The sequence below is a fragment of the Lissotriton vulgaris genome, chromosome 5, assembly GCF_964263255.1.
Source record: "Lissotriton vulgaris chromosome 5, aLisVul1.2, whole genome shotgun sequence".
Taxonomy (NCBI): domain Eukaryota; kingdom Metazoa; phylum Chordata; class Amphibia; order Caudata; family Salamandridae; genus Lissotriton; species Lissotriton vulgaris.
Genome location: NC_141693.1, coordinates 1,327,619,677 through 1,327,647,199, shown reverse-complemented (window position 1 = coordinate 1,327,647,199; position 27,523 = coordinate 1,327,619,677). Strand labels below are relative to the sequence as shown.

Genomic DNA, 27,523 nt, shown 5'->3' with positions numbered 1-27,523 from the left:
GGGGTGGGCTGGAGGTAGACTAAGCTGATCTGCTGCTGTGAGAGAGGCACTTGGGAATCCAACAAGAGCTAGTGGGGCAAGGACCAGGACAGAAAGAGGTCTGGGCCAGTCTAGATGGACAACATCTCGGTAAGGAAATTGATAGGCATTTCACTAAGACTGGGGCCAGTAGGCCCATAGGGGAGAGTGAGTGTTCAGGCCATTGGGGAACTGCATGTTTTTGGTTTTATTACAGTGGTTGTTTCTAGACTGTGTAGTAAGAGGCCAGGTTACAGTTCTCGTGAGCGTAGACCTGTCACATGAAGGCACACAAAGGAGTTCTACCCACTAAGGAGTGAGTCTGGCTTGACTGCTCTGTCTCACCCAAAGAGAAATTCACCATGGTGGAGGAAAAGCCTCAACCTAACACATTCTTAAATTGTGAAATCTTACCTTTGTTTTCAATTTTGAAATCCTCTGGGAGTAGGCTATCCTGCCGGTTTCCAAGGACAAAGGCGAGGAAGGACAAGATGAGGGCATCGAGGATGGCCACGATGGCGAGGATGTAGGCCCAGCGCACGGTGCAGGCGCCCAGGCTGTACTTGTCGGTCTTGTCCCCACACATCCTCTTCACCTCCGCGGAGTCCCAACCGTCAGGATAGATCATGCACCCGATCATAAGGCCAGCGGCTGGGGTTGAAGAAAGGAAGACAGAACATTATTGCTAGCTTGAGCCTGGCCCCAGTCCCAGGACAAACAGACCAAGTGTAAGGACTGATAGGAACTTTTACCTCCAAGGCCGGCTTTCATTTGTACCTCTGAGATGAATTACTGGGTCATTTGCCCCATGTTTTTGGAAAAAATATTCTGGTAGCCTTCACTTCTCTAACTCTACAAGGCTCCCCCACCAACTCACTCCTGATTTCCCGTACTTCATTCCATTTTCAGTGTTTCCAGATGTTGAAACCCCTTAGCAGACGGAATGACTCAAGTACTATCCCAAAAGCAAAAGCCTTGCGCCGTGTGTACACCATCTAAATTCAGATTCATATGTCAGATAATAATAATAATAATAATAATCCTGTATTTGTAAAGCTCACAGCTACCCGTAGGTTTCCCAGCACTGGGGGCCGTCGGGAAGATTAAGCAAGCTAATACCCAGTGCCGGGGACCGAACCCTGATCCCCAGCGTCCGGTGTCAGTCGCCCTGGCCGCTGCGCCACACCTCTTCCACACAGAATAGTAAAGATTTCAAGTTGCCTTTGACAGGCATAGGAGGATGATCTAGTTTATTTTCTGTTGAGTTCTAGGACTTTGTTGTGTTCCTGTTTTTTAAATGGGAAAAGCACTTTTCCATGAACCAGAATACTATTCAATAATAGTCCGCAGCAAGCCTTTACTGCACACTATCCGCCAAAGCGCTTCTCCCTCACTGCGGCCAAGCCTGAACCCTCGATATAACACTTTTGTAATCGTAAAACCAAATTGAGGACACATCCAAGTAAACGATATAAGGAGAAGACCATTAAAAACCTGCATGAGTACAGACAAGATCTGCACAAACCATGTGATGCTCTGGACAATATCAAATCGTCATACTTCCAAAAACTTATCAACACACTGCAGCCTCAACAAGAAGACTCGCAGGCACATTTAACTTCTCTCTCCCCCATGGTTACCTAAAGCAGATCTTTCCCTATTAGCCAATCACTTTACTAGATGTTTTCTATTAAAAAACCACCACTATCAGAGACACACTATGCTTTACTGCTCTCTGCTCCACTTCCACTCTGCTCTACCCCAGTACATTTTAACCCCACTCATACATACTCTCACATGCCATCGGAGCATCTCCCATTTACATATGTCCAATCTGAACAAGCATTGAAAAAGGCAAGAGGTCAGGCCTTGGTAAGCTGGGAAAATGATTACATTTTGTATTGCAGGCATATATGTCACAAAAATTAAAAAGTAGGAAAAACATCCTGCTGCCAAAACATGATGGCCATGCACTTGCAATAATGTTTTAAATAAAAAATAATATGTTTGCCTATCATTTTAACAGAATTGTGTGTGTGCTTTCTAGTAGGCAGGTCTACTTACAAGTATATAAACCATCCGTTATACAGTTTAAAGGTACATTACAAGAAAATATGATGATTTCTGGAGCAAAGAAAAGTTCTATAGACTTTGAATTACTTCAACCTATAGACATTGATTAAACATAGAAGCACAGCTTAAGAAAGAAGATCTGGCATTGGCCGCAAGCCTTTTGTCATTTTTATGATATGATTTATCATGCTTTTTGTAAAGCTATATTGCTCAAGAAGCTGCCAGGTCCTCATCAATCTAAAAAGAAATATATAGACTAAAGTAAAAAAATAGTTTGGGTCTAAAAAAAAGACGACTTTACCATAGAGCTCCCTAGCAATGAAGAGAACAACTGTGGATGTGCTTCTTGTGAAAGGGCAGCATGCCATAAGTCATCATGAAGTCATCCAATGGCTGAAGTGGGCTGATGCATTCCCCTTTGATTTATACCGTAGTCGATGGAAAAAATGTGAATGGCACGACAACAGACCAATGGTTGAAGACAGGTGACTATGTTATTAGGTAAAAGTCCATTACTCATAGAGCAAAAGAGTCAATGGCTAAGTGGGATGACCCCTGCCCCGTGGCGTGTGAGGTAGTGGATGGAATCAAAATGTTAAGGACAGGTAAGCACACCATTGTATGAGGCGGGTTGACCTAACAGCCCACCTATGCATGTTTATATATGTTTGACTGCACCAGGCCAGTATAACGCTCAACATTCCGTGGTTCTAAGCAAATCACTTAATCTCCCTGTGCCTAACAAAAAGGAATGCATCCGTATGTAACATAACTGGTGCTCATGGCGCTATATAAAACTCCATACAAAAGCTGTCTGTAGCCTAGACCTAAAAACTGCCAATCCAGCTTAGACCTAAAAACTGCCAATCCAGCTTGCCCACCATCTGGGAGCAGGTCCTCGTGTCTCCTACCCCTTAGGGACTCAGTTGCAGTGGCAGCTCCTCCGTAATGGAGGAGAAGCATCGCCCCACTGACTGGATCAGAGCCAGCAAATGTAAATTAAAACAATGTTCTTGCATCGTTTTAATTTACATGTGCAGGCTCTTAGCTAGCGCTGCTGGGAGGGGCGGAGCCGAAGTATGGGAGGGGGGAGGAGGAGTGCCAGTGCACTCCACTCCCTAAGTGCTCATGTGTGTTTGGCCGGCCGTCTCAGGCTGACCAAAACACACATGCGTACTTAGGTTTTCTCCAACCTAGCAGCATCGAGCAGCAGGGCTGGAGAAACCCCACAAACTCCCTGGTCTGAGCAGGGTGACTTTTTTGCCTGCTCAGACCAATCCCTGCATTGCTCTGCGGCATGGGGATTGGAGATGAGTCTGTCCCAGGGGCTGCTGCGACCAACAAGGCAGGAAGAGGAAATGCAACGCTGGTGTGGCCGGCGGCAAAAGGTACGTCAATTTTTTAATATCCAGTACCACTCGCACGATTTCCCCGCCCCACAACCCTTCGTTCATGGTGGCCTGCACTGCTCAGTTGGCTCTGCAATCTCATCTTCTGCCCTCTGCTTTGCTTATACTTTATCATTTTAAAATTGCCTGATTGCTTTTTTCTTCTTGATGTTCTACCACTTGTCTTACCCATTGTTCTATTCTGAGTTTTGACATGTCTGCAGTTGCCCAATTGTTTTTGCTTTCTTGCTGTCGTGCAACCACTTGTCTTGCCCACTGCACTGTTCAAGTTGCTTATTTTTTCACCGCTATGATTGTTGTTCTTCTTCTTGCTGTCCTACCACTGGTCTTGCCTATTGTACTGTTGTAACTGCTTGCTTCTTCATTTTCCTGATTGCTTTGTTGGCAGTACAGTTGGCCCCTGCTCACTTCCTTCCGTTTCCGCCACCCACCGCCTCCAACCGACTTTCCCACCTCCTTGGACCTACTTAATGGAGGTTGCAACATGACCCCATTGGGCAGGTCTGCATGTCTGCCCCCCCTTGCAGACTCATTTAGCTTTGCCATCTGCTCTTCTGGCCTCTGCTTTGCTGATAAGTTGCTCATTCTCAAATTGCCTGTTTGTTTTTGCTTTTCCTGTGGCTGTTCTACCATATGTCTTACTCATTGTTCTGTTCTGACTTTTGCTTGTGTCTGCATTTGCCTGATTGTTTAGCCCACTGCACTGTTCAAGTTGCTTGTTTCTTTACCTGCCCGATTGTTGTGCTTCTTGTTGCTGTTCTACCATTTGTCTTGCACATTGTACTATTAAATCTGCTTGCTTCTTCATTTGCCTGATTGTCTTGTTTGCAGTACTGTTGGTCCCCGCTCATTTTTCCCCTACCCCTCCTTCCCCGGCTACTCGGTCCACTGCCTCCTAATGACCATCCCACCTCCCAAGAACTACCTAATGGAGGTCACAGCATGACTGCGCTGCATGTGCACCAAAGGCAAACCCATCTGCACCCGGACAGCGCCCAGTGCCAGGAATCCTGGCCCTCCGGCCACCCACAGATACTCCACTGCAGAGCTCTGAGTTCTGGACACCAGACACCACAACAACAACAGCTGCATTGCATCTCCTTGATCAAAGGTAGGACCTTTAACCTGTTACTGCTGTTTCTTCACCTGCAAAACAGGACCTTCCACCCTCGCGGAATCCCTTGCTACACCCACCTCACACGACCACCCAGGAACGACCACCACTGCCTCCTATTCAATACCGGAGCACTCTGCAAGTATGCCTCCGAAATCTGGGAAAACATCACCACCCTCATCCCGACGTGCTCTTCATCTCAGAGACCTGGCTCAACCCCTCCTACACCCCCAACAGCGCCACCGCAGCGGCCATTGGCTAGAAGATGAAACACTAGCACCCAACCAACAAACACGGTGGAGGCATCGCCATCATCCACAAAGAAACCATCTGTTGCACAACCACCGAAGACAACACCAAATAGATCATGGAACACCTCAACTTTCAACTCTAAACCAATGGTAGAATGACAGTCAGAGGCACTCTCACCTACAGAACCCCAGGACCACACCCTGGTTTCTGCGATGCCATCCCAAAATTCATCGCCCCACTAGCCATGGACACCAAGAACCATATCTTACTCTTTGACCTCAACTCCCACATCGACAACCCCAAAGACGCTAACTCTGCCAACCTCCTAGAAAGCATGAGCAGCATCGGCCTTGCCCAACTGATCACTAACCCGACACAAAGCAAAAGACACACACTTGACCCTATCTTCACTGCCAGCGACAGAGTCATGTCCAGTCATACCAACGAACTTACTTGGACTGACCATGCTATCACCCACTTCACCATCCTGAGATCCCCATGCACCACCACCAGGTCCCCTAGCACCCTCCAAAGCAGCTGGAGCTAAAGAGCTGAGACCTAATGGATGGATGCCCTCAACACCACACTAAATAACAATATAATTGCCAATACTGTGAAATCTATTTTGTCTAAATGGCCATCCACTTAATGGTCCTGATGAGAACTCACTAAACTAGTTAGAGTTCGAAACGCGTAAACAAATCTTCAAGCCATAAGATAGTCTAACTTCAAGAGTTAAAGATTCAAATTCAAAAATTCATTTTTTTGATTCTATATTGTATGGCTTTGTAAAAAGAATAATGTAAAAAGTATTTTGATCATTGTAAATATATGGTGTGTTTTTGTGGTGAATGAATGGAGTGGGAGTGATTGGAAGTGAGACAAATCTAGAGTGGGTGTGCCTGTGAATATATTGTATATTGATGTCATTTGTATTGTATATGCATATTTTTATTGTTGCAATTTTGAAAAAATTGAAAAGTAACAAAAATTTGAATGAAAAAGGTGATTTTGAATAAACAAGAATCCCAATTTGATTAATTCAGATGGAAACAGAAGTGTTCCACTGTTTGTTTGGTGTCAATTAGTGGATGGCCATTTAGACAAAATAGATTTCACAGTATTGGCAATTATTTTGTTATTTAGTTCATGTAGGCTCTGCCTTGCTGTTGGGAGCCTAGACCCAGTGGTGTTGCTCAACACCACACAGCACGGCCCACAACCAACCTGGAAAAGGCCTTTCAGAATTTCACGCCTGGATCACCAACTGCACTCACAGTCACCCCCATCAAGCCAGCCAAGACCAGCAGATCCATCAAACAAGCCAGTTGGTATACACCAAAACTCAGGACAATAAACTCAACTGCAAGCAACTAGAAAGAAGATGGCACACGAGCAGAGATTCCACAGAACAAGCCACCTTCAAGTCAGCCCTCAACACATACCACCAAAGCCTCAAAGCCACAAAAAAGGGCCTGTCCGGCTGTATTGAAGCAAGCTCCATCCACAGCAAGGAACTCTTCAGCTCCATCGGTGAGTTCTCCTGTCAATCAGCCACTGAGAACACTATCTCCCCTTCCAAGGAACTTTGTGACGCCCTGGTAGACTACTTTCACCAGGAGATTTCCACCATCTACAGGAACTTTGAACCCCAACCCACTGATCTCTACAAACTTCCTCACACCAACAGAACCACATAGGAACAGTTCACCACTCAGAACACCACAACCACCATGAACTCCATCCATTCCAGAGCACCCACGGATCCCTGCCCCACTACTTCTTCAACCTCAGGAGCAGGGAAATCAACTGCCAACTCAGTCATTCTCAACACCACAGCCACCTTATCCAATGGATGGAAACACGCAGAGGTCAGACCCCTCCTCAAGAAATCCTTTGCCGACCCCCGCAAACTCAAGAACTACTGCCATATCTTGCTGCTGCCCTTCCCAGCCAACTCCTCAAAATGTCCATCAACCACAAGCTCACTGAACGCCTGGAGAGAAACAACCTGCAGGATGCCTTTCAATCCAGTTTCTGCACTAACCACAGCACAGAGACCACGCTGACATTGACAACATCAGAAACCTCCTCAAACAGGGGGACCTCGACCTCTCAGCAGTGGTCAACACCGTATCAGACAGTACACTCATCAAGAGACTCCACCACATTGGGAACCAGGGAGATGCCCTCAAATGGATTGCATCCTTCCTCACTGGACCATTCCAAAGAATCCACTAACCACCCTTCAACTCCGAACCGAACAGCACCAACTGCAGCACCCCTCAAACTTCACCCCTCAGCTCCACCCTGTTCAATACATATATTATGCCCCTGGCCGATTTCATCAGAACCCACAGCCTCAACATCTTATCCTACGCAGAAAACACCCAGCTCACCTTCTCGCTCACCAAAGACCCATCCACTACTAGAACAAAGTTCCACAACTGCATGACTAGTGTTACCTTAAGAATGAAGACCAACTGACTGAAGCTCAACACGGACAAGATGGAAGTGCTGATTTTTGGGAACACCACCTCCCCATGGAATGACATTTGGTGTCCCTCGGAACTCTGACCCACACCCACACGGACAGACACAGCCTGAAACCTTGGCATCATTCTGGACAACAAACTCACCATGAAATGCAAAATCAATCCAGTCTCCTCCACCTGCTTCCACACCTTACGCATGTTCCGAAAGATCTTCCGATGGATCCCTGTCATCAGCAGGAAAACTGTCACTCAAGCCCTAGTTACTAGCCGGCTGAACTACGGCAATGAGCTCTACGCCGTAATCACCGCCCAACTCCTAAAGAGACTACAAACGATACAGAACTCAGCTGGCAGACTCAGCCTTGACCTCGCTAAACATGCTGACATCACCCGCACCTCAGTAACCTTCACTGGCTCTCTCCATTCAGAAAAAATGCCAATTCAAGATGTTGACCCAAGCCTACAAAGCTCTCCATGATCTAGGACCACCATTTATCAACCATTGCCTGAATGTCCACCAACCATCCAGACACCCCAGACAGCCCAGTGCCTGGATACCCTCAAGGGTAATAAGCCAAGGTAAACCAGTACTGATTGATTGACTGATTGATTCGACACCTGTGCTCCTCTCTGCTCGCCCTCACACACCATCCCTGTATCTGCCGAAGCAGCAGTGGAGGACGATTCTTCTCCTATCCTCGAACAACCTACCACTTCACCTCCGTACATTACCATCTCTCCCGGAATTCAGAAGTTGGCTCAAGACATGGCTCTTCGACTGATCCCAGCAAAGACATAGCGCCTGGTAACCTAGCGGGTTATTAGCTGCGATGTACAATTCCAGAGTTGTTACATTGCCGGTATCGTGTCGGATCGAGTACGGCTTAGGCCCCTCTGACATATTGTGCTCTTAATAATAGAAGGGGGGATATAAAACAAGGGAGACGGTACAAAACTTGGAGGAGAGCTGGAACAGCCCCACATGGCTGCTTGTATTTGTGTTTGCGCGTGTCGCTGTATGCGCCCCCACTTATTGCCTTGGCAATTGGTGTCTAACGGGCGTACGCTCCAGCTTGTCGTTGCACAGCAAAGGACAATTAATCGAATGCTTGTGTGTGATTTAGGGATGTTGGACGCATGCGCGGAATTACCTCACCAGGTCAGTTGCTTGCAAGGGCTGATCCGGTTGAGCTGCACATTACTGTAATGTCACCAGAATTGCTTCCCAACTTGTGGAGATGGGTATCTTCCTGAGGCCCATAGTTTTCTCATGCCGGATCGCTATACCTTCAGGTCTGGCCCACGCAAGGGTAGAGCGCCTCCATTCCTGTATATATGGGGGATCAGTTGCCTTCCATCTTTTGGTGATTAGCCTCTTGGCTGCCACCATGCCCAGATTTAGGAACCTTGAGGTTACTTCAGTGTTACGCGTCCTGCGGAATATGTGAGGCAAGTATGTTGGCCAGTCAAAGGGTATCTCTCTGTCAGTGCAGGCGCAGTCGCCACCTCCTCCCAGTCCGTTCTCAGACTGGTGCAGCCCCAGAGCATGTGCACCAAGTCTGCATCCACAGTGGCACACCTGGGGCAGGCTGAATCAGCACGCTGAAAGTATCTGTTGATGTTGGCTGGTGTGAGGTACGCTCTCTGTGCTATGTAGTATTCGATTTGTCTAAATCTAGCATTCCTGGGGATCTGAACTGGACTGGCCAGTGCCCTCCCCCATTCTTTATCTGTTAATGGTCAGCCCGGGTCGTGCTCCCATTTGGGATGGAGGGGGTCTAGATTTACCGCTGTATGCTGCTGCAGTGAGCCGCGAACCTCGGCATTGGGTGCCTACCACGTCCCAGGACATGTATATACTGTATAGTGAGATGCGTTGGTGGTTCTGTTGCAAGGCCATCAATGAACGGTGTAATAGGAATCGCCCTACAGGGAGTCTGTCATCGGCCACTAGTATGGTGTAGGGAATAAGCGATCCTTCGTTATAGAGATCACCTAGAGTTTGTATATCCATGTCATGCCAATGCTGTAGCTTGGAGGCTGTGAGTGATGCCTGGCCCATAGGAGCACCCTCATTGGGGAGCACAAGAGCATAGGGCGTTGTGCCCTGAGTGAGGTGGAGGCTTCTGCAATAGCACCTGTATGCCAAGTTCAGGAATCAGGGCTCTGGGGGCCGAACCACGTGACGGGGTGGAAGAGCGCGAGGATCTGGGGGAAAGCATATGGGGGGCGTGTGGTCGCTGTGTCATCGTGTTGACAGTCTGCCATCCATCTGGTGATCCATTGAAGCTGGGCTGCCAGGTAGTAATGCTCAAAGCAGGGCACCGCCAGGCTTCCCTGGTCGAAGAGCAGATATAGCTTTCTAATAGCCACCCTGTGCCAATTGGGACCCCGTATAATGTCTCTGGTCATCTTTTCCACTGTGGCAAAAAAGGAGGCAGGGACATAGATAGGCAGATTGGCGAAGTAGTACAGGAATCGCTGCAAAGCCACCATTTTGAGCAGTGCTACTCTACCCACCACTGCGAGATGGAGCGTACTCCAGAATTGCACCTGGGATCTCACCACCGTCAGCGCTCTGCCTAGGTTTCCTTCGAAAAGGTCCAGCAGCTGATGATACACACGCATGCCCAGATAGATGTGTCTGCATTTCACTACACTCTCACGTCATTGAGTAGAGGCCTGGGCTGCGGCAATCTTCTTTAAAGGCATATAATTTGGATTTAGCAACATTTACTTTTAATCCTGATACAGCTGCAAATTCCCAGAGGATTTGGGCAAGTTGTTCTGGGACCTGAGTGATGTCTCGCAAGTTGATCAACAGATCGTCTGCGTACAGCGACACCACGTGTGTATCATCGCCCTGCGGTATGCCATCATGTAGCTGTGTTCTTAGTGACTCCACTAGTGGGTCCACTGCGAGCGCGAAAAGGAGAGGGGACAACGGGCAACCTTAAATAAATAAATAATAAATCCACGTTTGTAAAGCACACAATCACCCGCAAGGGTCTCTAGGCGCTGGGGGCCGTCGGGAAGATTAAGCAAGCTATTGCCCAGAGTCACATGGTGCTGGACTAACCTGCTGCCGGAGCTGGGGATCGAACCGTGATCCCCAGATTCCAGCGTCAGTCGCCCTGGCCGCTGCGCCACACCTCTTCCTTGTCTCGGCCCACGCTCAACGGGATGGCAGCCGAAAAGTATGGTCCCAACTTCACCCACACCACAGAGCGGGATTCAAGAGAATGGAATGCTTTCTTGAGATTGAGTACAAGGCAGCCCACTCTCGGCCATTCACACATGGAGTAGGTTGTGACTGCGAAAAAAGCGACGCAGATTGAGAGAGGTGTTTCAGGATGGCACAAAACTGTTTTAGTCCGTATGCACCAGAGCTGGGACTACTTGCGCTAGCCTGTCCTCTAGGATTTTTGCTAAGATTTTATAATCAGAGTTGGGCAGGGTGAGGGGTCGGTATGAACCCATATCTGCCAGGTTTCTGTCAGGTTTGGGCGGTGAAATCAGATGCTCTTCACACAACGTGGGAGGGAGCTGCCCTATATCTACAGCAGCTTCATAAAGGACGCCTTTAGACGATGACTGTCTCTACCCTTGCCTTCCCTTTCTGTCTCATGACGCAGCAGCTCTAGTTCTAGACAAGGGCGGGAACGATCTGTCCAGGTCTACATTGGGCACAGGGGACTCCACTAGAATGTTTGTGAGAGTTTCTAGAAATGCAGGCTGACTGACATTCGGGGCATAAACGGACCCAATTAGGATCGGTTGACCATTGAGCCTCCTGCTCACAAAAGCACATCTACCTTCAGGGTCGATCCCAGATGAGAGCACCACACACATGTGCTGAGTAGCTGGTGCCATGTATCTGGCCTCTTCATCTGCTACGGAGGTGCCCCAGTTCCACGTGGGTCATGTGTGTTGCTTGGAGCAGCGCTATGTCGGTAGCTCTGCGCCGTAGGTAGGCATAGATCAAATATCTGTGTGCCGCTGTGTGTATACCGCGCATGGTCCATGTGACTACACTGACCTGTGTTGCTTCCATTTTACATTTACCAGGTCGGCATTGGGGGGCCAAAATGTTGCAGTTCCTGGCCTGCAGGGATGTGCTCCAGCTCAGCGCTACTAAAAACAGGGGACATACGTGAACTAAGCTATGCATATCCATGAGGGTGAGTTCCGAGTGGAAGTTCGACCAAACTGTAGTGCCCAACTGAGTTCTAAAAACTTCTTGTCAAACTGACTTGAGGCATGGGTGTGTGATGTGTCCGTGGCGGAGAGTGTCTTGCCCCCTGTTGTCATGTTTTGGCCTTGTATCCCCTCGGCCTGTGCGCAGCGCAAGGGAAGACGGTGCGGGTCCCACACACCCCCCAACGTAGTGTTAGGCATGTGTTGTGCGTAGCTGTGGGTGAGGCAGTGCTGCGCTATGTGAGATAAAATTGACATATTCAACATATTAAGCAACACAACATTCTGTCGGTGTGGCAAGTACTTGCATGAGTAATGTTCATCATTCTACCGGAGGCCTTTGGAAGAGTCAGATAATGTCATCAGCCAGTTGCAGCGCAAACTCGGGCATTGGGAACTCCTCAGAGTCCTCTAGTCTGGATAGTGTGGAGTCCTCAGTGTCTGAAGACCTGGTCTGGCTTAAGTGACCGTCTGAGTGGTGAGTAGCAGTTCCCAGCATCGCTGGGACTTGTAGTGCCTCTTGTCTTTTTGCCGTCCTCTGTGCCAGATATGGGGCCGTGGAGGTGGCTAAGGATTCAGAGCGCTGGCTATTGTGTCTGCTCCAGCGATTGCATTTTCTGCTGAATTTTCTAGATTCTTCTTCTGCAGGCGGTCTCGGACCCATCACCATTCCTGATTCTTCCAGCCAGTCCCAAACCTCATGGAATGAATCAAAGAAACGCGCGATCCTTTTGCAACAACACAAAGTCGAGCTGGAAATAGCAATGAGTAGTTTAAACCAAGGTCGCAGAGCTGTCTTTTCAAGACCGTATATGCACTTCTACGGCATTGGACTTGCACCGTATAATCTGGAAATACCATAATTTGGCTGTTTCCTATCTTTATGGTTGCCAGCTTGAGGGTTTAGCGGAGGATTGAGTCCCTGTCACTATAGTGGAGAACTTTAAACAGGAATGGGTGCGGGTGAGCTCCCGGCAGTGGCTTTTGTGCCAGGACATGGTGGGCTCTCTCGACTACAAAGTAAGGAGACAGGGCACCAGCGGGAAGCAAGTCTTTGATCCAGCATTCGGCATAGTCTTCTGGCTGCTGTCCCTCCTCACCCTCCGGAAGTCCCACGACGCGAATATTGTTGGGGCGTGTGCGTCCCTCTGCATCCTCTACCTTGTCTTCAAGGTCATTTTCCCCTATCTATTAAGTCTTGGAAGGCTGCGGTGTGATTGCGCATGACTGGTTTGAGCTACGCAAGTGTTTGCTCTTGAAGGCGTACTTTGTCCCCGAGTTTGTGGTGGTCAGCTTTCAGAAGGCTAAAATCAGAGGTGCCCTTGTCAATTTTGGATTCCAATGAGGAGCAGGTTTTTTTCTAGCACCAATCCTATCTTCTCAACGGCTGCCAGAACAGAGTCCAGTTTGGCAGCGAGTGTTGCACGTGGCATTTCTGTGTTTGTGTCGGTCCCTCCCGCTGTATGTTCCAAGCTGCTGGTCAGCGCGCTTAGGTGCTGGTGTGTAGACGGACCATTACTAATTGCTGCACCGTCGCCATTCATCACAGGGCTGTGGAGGTGCCACCCGCGAGTAGGGACCGTATTGGCGCAGCAGGTCCAGTCGCGTGGAAGAGCTGCCTAAGTGATGTATGAGGTTGACAGTTATTGGGATGTGCGTGCACAGCTTACATGCTCGTGTTTTATCACCTGGTTACCGCCTCCACCTTGACAGAATGTGGTGAGGCCTGATCAAGCCTGTTGTTTGTAGGGGAGAGAGGTAGGGTCTCCCTGGCGTCTGACTTCCCATTGTCTTAGTGGCTGACCCGCTGGTCTGTGGGCGTTCACTGAGGTGCCTATGGGCACTGGTTGAAGGTTTATGGTGCAGTACAGGAAGAGGGTGTCCCACCGCACACGTTCATTCTGTGTATCCGTCCCCGCAGCGCAGTGCGGACCAGCGCAGTGCAGGCACACAGCGTCCCCTCGCGCTCGTGTTTGGGGTCCGTGGGGCAAGTGCTCCTCTCTGCTTCTTAGGCAGACATCCTAGGCCCAATCCGACCTCCAGGCAAACCTGCGTTTCGGCAGGTTCCGCGCCTTTACTCTCCTTGCTTTGCCCGTGCAGACGAGGCCCAGGTCAGCCTCACAGCTCAGCCCAGGTGGTGGCTGCCCGCCCCCACTATATCCTGCATAGTCGTCCCAGAGCAGTTGAAGAAGTGTGAGTGAGGTGGGCACCCCAGCGTAGCACCAATCCAGGCAAGGGGGACGTCAGGGGCAGGCTAACCATTTCAGAGCTCATGGAACAGCCTCTCCCTATGGCTCCACAGCTCAGGCCCATAGCAGTGGTCGCTGGGTCATCCGCACCGCCTCCTCCTCACACCGCCATAGTGGCACATGGGCGGTCCAAGCGTACAGTCACAACGGGCAGCCACCTCCCTCCCACAGCAACACAGGTGTCACCTCAGGGTTGGAGCTGGAGGGGTATAATGGCACAGCTACACTTCGCTGCTGATCCAATAATTCAGGAGGCACTTTTGCAGGCCTTCGTTCTTCCTTACCGCTATGTGCGCCCCCGCAGGCCCTCTGCGGAGCTCATATATCTGGTGATGCACTGCATCAGTAAGTGGCCTAATTGCAGCTTAGGGCATGTTAGTGGGCTTCCGCAGTACTTCGCTAGCGACAGCTGTGCTGGCGGGTGGGGACAAATCAGGGGAGCAGGCCGCTTACCACCATGTACTCTCAGCAGGCTTGTCCCATAGCTCAGCGACCGAGCCTCCCTGCGCTCATTGTCAGCGCGGGGATCACCGGGCTGTTTCAGCGGTTGTCTTCTTTCGTCTGAGCCGCGCCTCATGCAGTCATCCGCTATTTCACTGCAGTAGGGGGGCACTTGGATTCCCAGGGTGGGGAGGCCCCAGCAGTTCGCTGCCTCCTAGGCCTTCCTTCGTCTTTAGCGCTACGCGCATCACCGCAAGGCCTCCGCAGGGCTCATATGCCTGATGTCACACCGCATCAGCAAGCAGTCCCAGTGCGGCTTAGGGCGTGCTAATAGTCCTCCCCTGCACTTCGCTAGCGGTAGCTGTTCTGGCAGATGGGGAGCAAGTCAGGGGAACAGGCCACCTACCTTCCTGTTTTCCCAGCAGGCCTGTCCCGCAGCTCAGCGACCCAGCCACCACGCGCTCATTGTTGATCACGGGGGATCACCAAGCTCTTTCAACTGTTGTCTTCTTTTGCCTGAGCAGCGGCTCATACAGGCACCCACCAATTCACTTCAGTAGGGGGGCAATCGGATTCTTGCCACTTCCTCTCAACTGTATTGCATTGTACACAACTTTGCGCACGCCTCACCGCTGGCCCTCCACGGGCACGTCGTCACATCAGCGGTCCGTAGGTTTCGTTGGCCAGGTAGCGCAGACGGTGGGTATCCGCATTCCTCCCCAACGATGACCACTGCTATACACTTTCTCAACAGCTCTTGCTCTTAGTTTCTGGAGTTTATCTCCTATAGCCCCCACCCCTCCCTTGCTTCACATTTTTCTTTCAGCAGCCCTCTGCTTTCCTCTTTTCATCTCTGTCAATATTTCCCCATTTGGCAGGGGCGTAGCTAAGGACAGCAGCGCCATGCACACTTCTTTCAGTGTTGAGAAGTCTCTCTTGCTCATAGGCGCACTCACTCTCATTCTCGGCTTATTCATTGCTTGATGCCGACGTGCATCTTAGCTTTACGCATGCTACTTCTGACCTCGTGCATCCCCGCAAAATATGTGAACATCATTTACATTTTGTTTTGCATGTCACCATTGGCAGTTTGGGCAAGACCACTCTTTCAAATGTACATAGCAAAAAAGTGTTATGTTTTTCTGCCTTTTTAATCTGAGATAACTAAAGGTTAATCAATCTAGAGAAGTCTTCTCCAACGACAAGCTCGTGAGGGACTGGTAGTTGACCAGCTGCCTGTCAGTAGTTTGTCTATGTGCACCACTGCCTACTAAATTAGAAGCTTTTGTTTGGCAGAAATAATTAATGTATGTGGACCAAAATTGAAAGGTATGTATTTGAGACGAAAATGTGTGTATTTTTAAATCTCCAAAGCTGATGTTTGGAGAAATAATGTTTGAATTTCCAAAATATATTTAAAGGTGGTATTCGAGTGATAAATCCTGTGGCATTGGCGAGACATATTACTAATCTTATGACCTTGGTGCCAGGGATGTTGCGGCTATGCCAATTACATAGTGCCCATGTAAAGGCTTTTCAAATTGAGAAAATCTTTTTTTTAAATTGCATCTGACAACCCTGCCAGAAGCACTTGTGTGGGCAGGACTAGTGCCCGCGACAGGAAGCGGCCCAAAACGCAACGTGGACACACCACATTTTCATATAAAAATGGCCCATTTTTTTGCAAAGTGCCTAGCTGAACATTTTGAATCCTAGCTCTGCCGGCACCTAGGGAAACCTAGCATACCTATACATTTTTGTAAATAAGATACCCAGAGGAATCCAGGATGGGGTGACTTGACTGGCTCTCACTAAGTTCTGTTATCCCAGTGATGCCACAATTTTCCCACACTAAAATGCGTGGAAAATGTGATTTTTTTCAGCTAAATTTGAGGTTTGCAGAGGATTCTGGGTAGGAAAGTGTTGGGGGATCCACGCAATCCATACCTCCCTATAATTCCCTGGGTGTCTAGTTTCCAGAAATGTGTGAGTTTGGTAGGTTTCCCTAGCTGACCACCGAACATGGGGTAAACAACCCAGGTGACCCCCCTTGAAAAACCAGGTTGTTTTGTGATAGGCAATGTTGATGTCACCTCAACACTTTTTGGCCCCTTGCCTGTCGCGGGTACTTGGGCCTCCCACGCGAGTGAGGCACCATTTTTATCGGGAGACCTAAGGAAACACTGGGTGGTAGGAAATTTGTATCAGCCCAGTGATGCCACAACTTTCCCACACAACAATGTGTGGAAAAAGTGATTTTTTTCAGCTAACTTTAAGTTTGCAGGGGATTGTGGGTAAGAAAAAGTGTGGGGATCCACGCAAACTATACCTCCCTATAATTCCCAGGATGTTTAGTTTACAGAAATGTGTGGGTTTGGTAGGTTTCGCTAGCTGGCCGCCGAGCACAGGGCCAAAAACCCAGGTGACCCCCCTTGCAAAACCAGGTCGTTTTGTGATAGGCAATTTTGAAGTCGCCTCAATACGTTTTGGGCCCTTGCCTGTCGTAGGTACTTTGGCCTCCCACACAAGTGATACAAAAGGGGGTGGTGATGGACGGAGCATCTGAACCAATAAAACACTCACACCCAGTCAACAGATCTGGGTTTAATCCATCACCGTTCTTTAGCCCACTCTGCCACCCCAGTTCAGACATGGCCATATGCAAATCAGTCTGACCCTGTGCCTCATGGGAACAATCCAGCCCGAACTGCCAAGACATGCCTTCCCTGGACCGGATTCAAGCTTCCTAGGACCGGTTTCTTAAGAGAGTGGAGCAGAAAAGGTCCTGGGACAGAGTGCCTGGACTAGAAAGGGTCAGAAGAAAAGGGCATGGTCCTATTAAACATCCAGACCATGCAGTAGAGAATACCACAGGATAAAGGTTTTTGCACAAATCGGGACTTGGGAACAGTGCATATCACACAGGCGACTCTGGGGAAGAATGCACTGAACAGAGAGGGGTCTGGATAAGAATACATGGAACAGACAATGATCTAGAGAAGAATGCTTTTACAGAAGGTGGTCTGGAGAAAAATGAATGTACTGCCAAGTCATGCCTTCCCTGGACCGGAATTAAGCTTCCTAGGACTGGTTTCTGGCATTACAGCTGTCTTCTGCCAGGCTTGCTTGAATCCAGTGGCAAAGTGAGCAAGGGACTCACGTCTGAGCATACCCTGCCAACTTATGGCGAACAAAGCAGTACAAAAGGGGGTGGTGATGGACGGACCATCTGAACCAATCAAACACTCACACCCAGTCAACAGATCTGGGTTTAATCCATCACCGTTCTTTGGCCCACTTTGCCACCCCAGTTCAGACATATGCACATCAGTCTGACTCTGTACCTCATGGGAACAGTCCAGCCCGAACTGCCAAGCCATGCCTTCCCTGGACCGGATACAAGCTCCCTAGGACCTGTTTCTGGCATTACAGCCGTCTTCAGCCAGGCTTGCTTGAATCCAGTGGCAAAGTGAGCAAGGGACTCATGTCTGAGCATACCCTGCCAACTTATGGCGAACAAAGCGGTACAAAAGGGGGTGGTGATGGACGGAGCATCTGAACCAATCAAACACTCACATCCAGTCAACAGATCTGGGTTTAACCCATCACAGTTCTTTAGCCCACTCTGCCACCCCAGTTCAGACATGGCCATATGTAAATCAGTCTGACCCTGTGCCTCATGGGAACAGTCCAGCCCGAACTGCCAAGACATGCCTTCCCTGGACCGGATTCAAACTTCCTAGGACCGGTTTCTTAAGAGAGTGGAGCAGAAAAGGTCCTGGGACAGAGTGCCTGGACTAGAAAGGGTCAGAAGAAAAGGGCATGGTCCTATTAAACATCCAGACCGTGCAGCAGAGAATACCACAGGATAAAGTTTTTTGCACAAATCGGGACTTGGGAACAGTGTATATCACACAGGCGACTCTGGGGAAGAAAGCACTGAACAGAGAGGGGTCTGGATAAGAATACATGGAACAGACAATGATCTAGAGAAGAATGCTTTTACAGAACGTGGTCTGGAGAAAAATGAATGTAACAGACAGGAGTGGGGTCTGGAGAAGAATGCATGAAACGCAGAGGTATCAGGAGAAAAATAAAGTAATAGAGAGTAGTCAGGAGAAGAATGCATGTAACAGAGACGGGGTCAGGAGAAGAACGCATAGAACAGAGAGGAGTCTAGAGAAGAAAGTGTGTAACAGAGAGGGGTCTGGAGAAGAATGGATGTGTTCGGCCTAGCCCTGGGTGCAGGGTCACCCCAAACTTTTTGCCTTCACTCTCTTCCTTTGCTGAATCCATTTGTGTTGGCTTTTAGGACCCTGGGCACTTTACCACTGCTAACCAATGCAAAAGTGCTCTCACTTTCAAACTTGGTAAAATTGTTCTGCATATAATTGTCACATTTGATTTACTTGTAAGTTCCTAATAAAAGGTACTACATTTACCCAGGGTCTGTAAAGTACATACTGAAAGCTGGCAGCAGCACTCAATGTCACCTACTAAAGTAAAACTTTAAAACATGCCTCAGGCCTGCCATTGCAACCTGTAGTGCAGTTTTAAACTACCACTGCGCCCTGGCAATACAAATCTTTTGGAAGGCCTAAACCTTCCTTTTTAATAAATATACTCCACTGGTAAGGTAGACCCTAAAGGCTCACAGTGCCAGGTGGATTACACATAAAAGGTAGGAAATGTAGGTTTATGTTTTACATGTTCTGGTAGTGAAAAACTCCAAAAGTTGTTTTACACTGTTGCAACACCTCTCTCTCACACTGGGTTACCTTATTACATTTCAGAAGTGATAGCTTTGGATTGATAGCAGGTAGGGGTGTCATATTTACACTCAAATTAACTGTAATTCAAAATCCTCTTTAATGGAAAAGTTGGATTTTAAGTCACAATTCTGAAAAATTCCCTTTTAGAATGTTGGCATATTTTCATCCTAACCATTTGTGTCTTCTGTCAGTATCCTGGGTGACATGACTATGAATGGCTCAGTTGTTGGGATGTGTGTATTCCTACCAGACAGTGAGACAAAGGGGACTGGGTGTAGGCAGGATGGCTAGGAGCAGACCTGTACCAGGTCCCACTTATACTTCAAAGGGCTTGCCTCCAGCGCACACAAAAGAACCTGACACTAGTCTTTTGTCACCCCAAACTTCTTAGAGCTATGGTAGGGAAAGGGAAGAAACTTTAGAAGCAGATATAGGGTAGTATATGGAATTCCCCTACTGGCTATCACCAGTTATAAATATTGGACTTCCTGAGCCACACTTCAGTTCACTCCTGCACCTGTGGACATTATAGGAGAAGGACTGCATTGCTCCCCAGAGCGCGGACCTGCTGCTGCCAAAGGACAGTCCTGTTGCATCTCATTTTAATTAAAACAATCTACCCTAGCTTTACACCTTCGTGAGGGATTTTCTTGTGTTATGTTTTCACTCTATTAACCCCTTCTGTGCTGATGACGGCTCCCAGTCGTCATGAGTCACAGTGGGCATGTGCTGATGATGGCTGGGAGCCGTCATGACCACACCCATTTCTATTGACCTTCAGCACAGAAGGGGAATATCGCAAGCAGCCAAGGTGTTAATGTTTAAGTGCTGCATAAATACTTTACTCATTGCCTCTAAGTGAAGCCTGACTGCTTTTGTGCCAAACTACCAGAGGGTTAATCAGAGGTTAATTTTGTGACTTTTGTGGTTCACCCCAACAAGCATTGTGATTCTTGACTGAGTGGAGCTTCCACCCCCTCAACCGATTATCCAATTTCTTACAGCATGGATTAGAGAGTTGTCTGAAGAAGATTGCATTTCACAGAGAAGGTTCTGGAGAAGAATGCATAGAACAGAGAGGCATCTGGAGAAGAATGCATGGAACGGAGAGGCATCTGGAGAAGAATGCATGGAATGGAGAGGCATCTGAACCAGAACACATGGGACAGAGAGGGGTTTGGAGAATAATGCATGGAACCGAGATGGGTCTGGGTAAAATTATACAAATGGTGGGTCCAAGGTGGTTTGTTTGGAACACTGGGTGTTCTAGAAAAGACTGCTTGAAATGGAGGTGCCTGGGAAAGTGGGTTCACACTAACAAACATGGAGAAGAGTGCCTTGAGCACACATAGCCTGGGGCAGTGGGGTGCATGGTACAGACAGAGGCCTAGTGAAAAGTGTGGGGAACACACAGGGCCCCAGAAAACACTGTATGGAGCAGAGAGGAGCTTGGAGTGTAAAAGGGTCAAAAAGGCATGGACCACGGATTGACATAATAGAGCAGAGAGGATGGAAATAATTGAGACTAGCGAACTTGGAACAGTTTAGGGCTTGGGAGAGAAGACACAGAAAACAAGCATTTGCAATGCAATAGGTCTCGCATTAGGAAATTTTGAGCTATTGGTGTTGTAAATGACACATTTTTAATTTATGTGTTGGTTTTGAAAATAGCAAAATTAATAGCTTTGTCATTTACAATGCCAATACTTTTAACTTTCGCAAATGTGACACCTATAGCATTTGTAATGCACTATGTGTTGTATTTACGTGACTTAGATGTATTGATATTACAAATAACAATTGCTTTTAATTGTTTTTAATAATTAATACTTAAATAAAAATTATTGTAATTTATAATTTCAATAGCTTAAACTTTTGTAAATAACTTTTGTGAAGCTAATGTTCAGTGTATTTTATTATGATGAAAATCCAAGAACAGAAGGGAAATATTAACATCTTTTTATGACATTTGTAATAAATTTTGAAACATTGAGAGAACATATTTGAACCAGTTGTTGTTGAATGGTTGCACAGACTGCTGCTGTGGTGGCACTGAGTGTTGTGGTGGCGACGAGTGATGCTGTGGCGTTCAGTGATGCTGTGGTAGCGCAGTGATGTTGTGGTGCCCCTGAGTGATGCTGTGGTGGAGTTTAGTGATGCTGTGGTGATGCGATAGATAGAGTGTAATTATGTGGGGTGTAACTATGTAGCACTGAGAGGTATTTGGAGTGTATGTTGCATTGAGTACAGTGTAATTATGTGGCGTGTAATTCTGAGACACTGAGTGGTATTGTGTGGAGTGTATGTTGTATTCAGTAGAGTGTAATTGTGTGGCGTGTAATTATGTCACACTGAGTGGTATTGCGTGGAGTGTGTGTTGCATTCAGTAGAGTGTAATTATGTGGCACTGAGTAGTTTCTGGAGTGTATGTTGCATTGAGGGCAGTGTAATTATGTGGCAAGTAACTATGTGGCACTGAGTGGTATTTGGAGTGTATGTTGCATTAAGTGCAGTGTAATTATGTGGCGTGTAACTATGTGGCACTGAGTAGTATTTGGAGTGCATGTAGCATGGAGTGCAGTGTAATTATGTGGTGTGTAATTATGTGGCACTGAGTGGTATTTGGAGTGTATGTTGCATTGAGTGCAGTGTAATTATGTGGCGTGTAATTATGTGGCACTGAGTGGTATTTGTAGTGTATGTTGCATGGAGTGCAGTGTAATTATGTGACGGGTAATTGAGTGGTATATGGAGTGTATTTTGCATTGAATGCAGTGCAGTGTAATTATGTGGCGGCAGGGGGTGTAAATTAAATGTAAGGGAAAGAAGGGGATTAATTGAGTGTAAAACGGAGCATGAGGCAAGCAAATATGAATAAAAGCAGATTAGTCTGAATCATTGGAGTCAAGTAAGAGGAGCGCTGCTATCAGTAGGACTTTAATGCAGACAGCGTCTAGCGCCCGTATAAACAAGCAGTGAAGGCTGAGGAATGCACACAGGCCTTCTTTATTGCCGCCATCACTCTTATTAGCCTGGTCAGTGCCTACATGCAACAGCCAGACGTTTAGGCTCATGTTTCAGGGACGTTCTTGCAGCTGAAAATATAGAAAAATCTAACATTCAATGGAAATGGCTCTCGTGAAACATCCATGGAAAGGGCTACATCAATAAAGCCTGGTAGAGAGCTTTCTCTAGTGAGCAGACTGGACTTGCATATTTGATTGTGAACTAAAAAGCAAAACACGTTTACATGCCGAACATGTTGTTTAGAACCCAGTTGTCGTATGGCATCCATATTCCAACAAGAAAACGTAAACGTGCACACTGTGTTAGAAGAGAGGTCAGGACAGTGGAATCTGGCAGTGTGACAGAACCACAATGAGGGACTAGCGCCAAGAGGCACTACATGGTGGAATCTGAAATATAGTTTCAATCATCATTATTATCATCACGGAGACCAAAATACTTAGCAATATGTCTAACGGCCTGAACCATGCTGCATGAAAGGGTCGAACCTTCTCAGGCAAGTATCCGGAGCAGCACTGAGAGCCGCTATCCGCTTTGGGTTTCATATTACGGGGCTATAATCTGGCTTGGTCTTCGTGGCTGCTTTACTCATTCCTCGATTCGAGATTGAATTAGTAGAAGAGCGCGGATATCTGAGGAGGGCGGGGGCAGCGATGGAAGTGCTGACAAACAATGCGGAGGAATGTTCAGGAGAGTGGACTCGGCGGGCCATCGTAGCTGGGGAAGCAGGTGGGAGGAATGCGAGGAGCAAGAAATGTGAGAAACCAGCCGTGCGGAGGAATTTTGAGCAGCCTGGAGTAGCGGCCGATAGCGGGGAGGCGAGCCACGTCATGAGAGGTCCTGTAATCTCAAAGACCGGAGGCCATGCTTCTAGGCTAGAAGAATGTGGCGGATCAGGGGAACCTGTAATCTTATGTGTATTTAATCAGTGCTTAATTTGAGCCCCTGGTTGCAGGTGGGGCTCACCAGTATTTATATTTGGGGACCAGGAACTATTTTTCATTGACAAGAGTTTACTCCAGAATAAGAGAGAGAAACGCAGAAAAGTGCAGAAGAAAGAGGAGCACTGTGACAAAAGGATTAGACGGATGAGAAAGAACCTACAAGAGTCAGATGAAGAGGATGACATTGTAGGATGGCAGATGAAAGGGGTATGAGGTGGGCGGGAACAAAAGGAATTTGCGGCCGCATGCTGGCAAATGGTGACCTGCAGAGCGCGTGAATGGGAAAAGCGGCCGGCCGTGGGAGGTGGGAGGGGAAGTAGGAGAGTGATGGTGTGCGCACGCAGGGGCGGGGAGCGGGGCCTTTGAAGTGTGATGTGAGGCACTGACAGACAGATGGTGGTTTGTGACGTGGCTGGTTTGTGCACGCGCATAGATCACATGAACTGTGCGTGATCCGCCATTGGCAGACTGTTCTTTTGCCCTTACTATAATCTCCGCCAGCAATGCGCAAGCGCATTGGCAGGCCGAGACCTAAAAACAGGGGCTTGGAAGGAGTTCATAAAACATGACATTGGTTTGGTTAAGATAGCATGGAACAAACAATGGATTGAGCAAAAATATGTGGAACCGACTAGGACAGAGTTACAAACTGTAGAAAACACAGTGTCCCACTGAGGGCCAGAGGGAATGGAACAGGTGAGGCCTGGGACATAGAATGTAGTCTGGAACACAGTAAAACATACTGCGATTGAGTGAATAGAAACTAGAGGGACCTATAGAAAAGAGCATACTACAAGACTTGAAACTGGACAATAGTGCATGGAGCAGACAAGCGGCTGCTGAAGAGTGCAAGGGAGCGCGCTGTAAGAAACAGTTTCCATTGCGAGAGTGTTACACAAGGCTGGAGACTGACTGAGAGTGCACGGATCAGAAAGGTGGCTGGCGAAGAGAGCCCACGGTAAGAAACAGTTTCCATTGCAAGTGTTATACAAGGGTGGAGACTGACTAAGAGTGCACAGAGAGGAGAAAGGGCTGTTGAACAGTACAAGAGATACTACAGTAGGAAACTTAATTTATAATACGAGTGTTATGCAAAGCTAGGACTGGGCGAGAGCGGCTGGCTGTTTAAAACGTTCTGTTTCACTCTATGTATCGCCGACATTACTATAAACATACCTTGGCATCTCTAGCTTCGTAGCTCACTGTCTGATTGCAGGGAATGAAGGGCACCCAGGGCACCCCTGTCACTGTCCCTGGGGGGACTACCACGCCCCCAAGCACTTCATTGTCACTGCACGGAGTCATTAAACGAAATCCCCTGGTATGCACCTATTTTACCTTACTGTACCTGTAGTAAAGACACTCGAATTCCTGACATCCCGAGGCATTGTACCTACTACGAGGGCCGTGTGCTGGGGTACAACCCCCTCTGCGCCCTCACCTTGCACCCGTGCACGCCCCCCACTGCCCAGCTCACCGGCCGCCAGCTGCATCCAGGCGCACACCTTGTAGACCGTGGCCGAGTTACAGAAGAAGAAGAGGCCGAAGCAGAGCATGGAGCCGACGATCAGGAACATGGAGATGCCCACGAAGAACATGGCGGTCTTGAAGGCCCCGGAGGGGATGCTGGCGAAGTCCAGGGCGCTGCCCTTGCAGATGAGCTCGGAGGTGAGCGCGTTGCCGATGCAGTAGCTGAAGAGGCCGAAGTAGCCGGCCTGCGGGGTGTTGATGCTGTCCCCGATCCAGTAGGGCTGGATGAATATCACCACCATGATGATGGTGAAGCAGATGGTGAAGACGGCCCAGAGCACGCCGATGGCGCGCGCGTTGCGCACGTAGTTGGTGTGGTAGATCTTGGCGGCCTCCTGGGCCGGCAGCATCTTGGTCATGGCGCCCGCGGTCAGTGGCTCGCTTTAGGGCGACGCTGGGGCTGATTCACTTTAAATTGCTGTACCTCATTCACTGTCACCCAGAAAGAGACGCTGTTTTAGGAACATCAGGAGCTCTGCCTCGCCCTACTACCCATCCTAAAAACCCACTGTTCGGATTTAAGTTTCAAGTCACAGAGGCGTTCGTCGTCGCCATGGAGCTAGGCCTTCAGGCTCCAGGATAGAGACAGGGCAGAGGCGGCGGGATCCTATTCCGTAACCCAAGGCTCGATGAAATATTCATGCCTCAGGGGTGTCCGAAGCAGGCCTCCCCCGAGGGCTGCCGCCCGCCAGCACAGAGCGCTGAAGAGCACGGCCGACCCACAAGGGCATTGTGGGCCAGCGCTGTAATACTAATTGGTTTAGAGAGAATTACCTGAGCTGTGGGACTGACCGGGCGGATAATCATAATTTACAGTGGCGTTGTGTGTGGCCAGGCCTCGGCGGGGTGTAACAAAATAGCACTGGCGGTGCCAAGAGTTTATGGTTTTTGTAAAATGGAAAGATGCACGTAAGCTTTAATAATACAGAGACCAGGGGCACAGGCGTAGCAAGTGCTTAATTGCCTCTCAAACTATTTTGCTGTACTACTACACGTGTGTGCGCGTGTGTTTTTATGTGCACGCTGCTGACCGCCACCTGTCCTGCGATTGTTGTTTGTGTTGGTTAACTTTGCTGGGCTGCTACAACGAGGTACTAGTGAATCTTGGTGAGCACAGTCTGTTTACACGAAAGCCTAGGGCGGCGATTAATAGTGTCGGACGGGGGAGGTGGCGTTGAGGATAGAAAGGGACTGGCGCCGCATGCGGGGGAGGTACAGTGTGCAAAGCTGTGCAGGCTCGTTTTGAATCAAGTGCAAGCAGTGGTCGAAGTGGACGGGAATGTGATCTGCAGGGCACGGCGCGCTCCTTCTTTTATTCAATACATTAATTTCCCTGCTGTTTTGTTTATTTTAAACATTTGTAGCAGGACGGCAGAAAAAGGCAAAACCTACAGAGAAGGCTTGGCGTTCGGGACGCGCGTGGCGGGCAGAGAAAGAAAAGGACTATTTTCCCTCTTGCTCAGAGAAAACAAGGACAGTGTCCCCTTCTGCTCTGCAGTTGGTAGCTGCCCCCTCTCTTTCTTCCTCTTAATCCCTCTCTTTCTGTCTGCGCCTCCTCACTTACTGAAAACCGTGACTTCAAGAAACGGTTCCCACCCTCTCTTTCCTTCTTTCGTTTATTTGTTCCCTGCGAAATGGACCCAAAAAACAAAAACACTTATGTTGTCTTTTTCTGAAATTTTTCTTTTCCACTGTGCAGCTTTAGGAATAAAAGGTTCAACATATGAAAAATAAAAAAGTAATAAAGCAAAACAGAGTGGTCGCACAGTGGCCAGATTGATTTTATTCACGCCCAAACATATTAGCGTCACTTTACAGAGCTTGCCAGTGAAGCCCTACTTTTATTTTCTTGTCTTTCTTTGAACATTATTGTTTTTCCCTGGTGGGAAAATGCACTAGATTGAGCATTCTAAATTAGGCCCCGTTCATGTCAATACCTATTCACTTATTTCTTTAGGACACAGCTTTCTTTTTCAACACTACCAATTGGTTTTGAGACTAGCAGAATTTCAGTTATATTAGCTTCCTCCCGTTTGAGCTTTACAGGTCTATATCCTAGATCTTTTGTGATTTCCAATTTTCTCATTTATATTTGTATGTATTTCTTTTACACTCTCTCATATGCATTTGTTTACCATAGATTTACATGAGCATTTTGTTATTGGTGTTAATATATAAATTCTGACCCTCTGTGCTATTGTGTTTCACTGCAATTTATTTATTTATTATCCAATTTATATTTTATGTTTGATCAATTTGTTTTTTCATTAAGAAATGAAACGTGAAGATTTTATGTAACTTCTGTTTTTTGCTCAACAGGTCCCATTGCTTTTTTAATTGAAAATGTTCTATAAGCGCCCTGAGGAAGGTGATACCCCATAAGGATAAATGGGTTCCACCGAAACGCGGGTCGGCGATCTGAATCAGGCCCCTTTGTCCGTTTATTTTTTGCAAATTGATTCATTATGTCAAAAAATTCCCAATTGATTTGAGATCTGTGTCTTGTTTAAATATAATCAACTTTAAAAGTTTTTTTGTGTTATAATATCCTACATCTGGCTAAAATAAAAAAAACACGTTGTAATCTGATATCCCCCAGTCAAAATAATTGTCTTTGTTCACTCACAAGCAGTGTGAGGGGACTAACAGGCACATGCATCATCGTATAAATTTGCGATTCCTTATTAGCGATTTTTATGGAATCGCAAATAAGGAATCGCAAAACGCGATGCAACGTAAAAATAGTGATAAAATAAAGAATCGCTAAAAATCGCAGAAAAAATCCGGCTTTTGGGATATTGCAATTAGCGAAATCCCAATTAGCGAAATCGCAATTTCCGGAGTCCCACATTGATGCATCTTGATGACATCAGAACAAGAAAGTGAGCACTCTAAGCCTCATTTTCAGTGCAGAGGCTCAGGGAGAGGAGGGGGCTGGCTCTGGGAGCAGAACAGGAGTGGGACAGAGAGATTGCAAACACCAGGCAAACAACTGAAAATGG

General features: G+C 47.8%; 1 protein-coding gene across 1 annotated transcript; it reads right to left on the bottom strand.

Annotated features, from left to right (window-relative positions):
- Positions 1-397: 397 nt before the first annotated feature.
- LHFPL5 (LHFPL tetraspan subfamily member 5) lies at positions 398-25,014 on the bottom strand. Its single transcript, XM_086919664.1, has 2 exons — positions 24,469-25,014; positions 398-669 (listed from the first exon to the last, which is right to left on the bottom strand). The coding sequence occupies exons 1-2, from the start codon at positions 24,878-24,880 to the stop codon at positions 398-400; spliced, it is 684 nt and encodes a 227-aa protein (XP_086775790.1). The 5' UTR covers positions 24,881-25,014.
- Between the last annotated feature and the right edge of the window lie 2,509 nt (positions 25,015-27,523).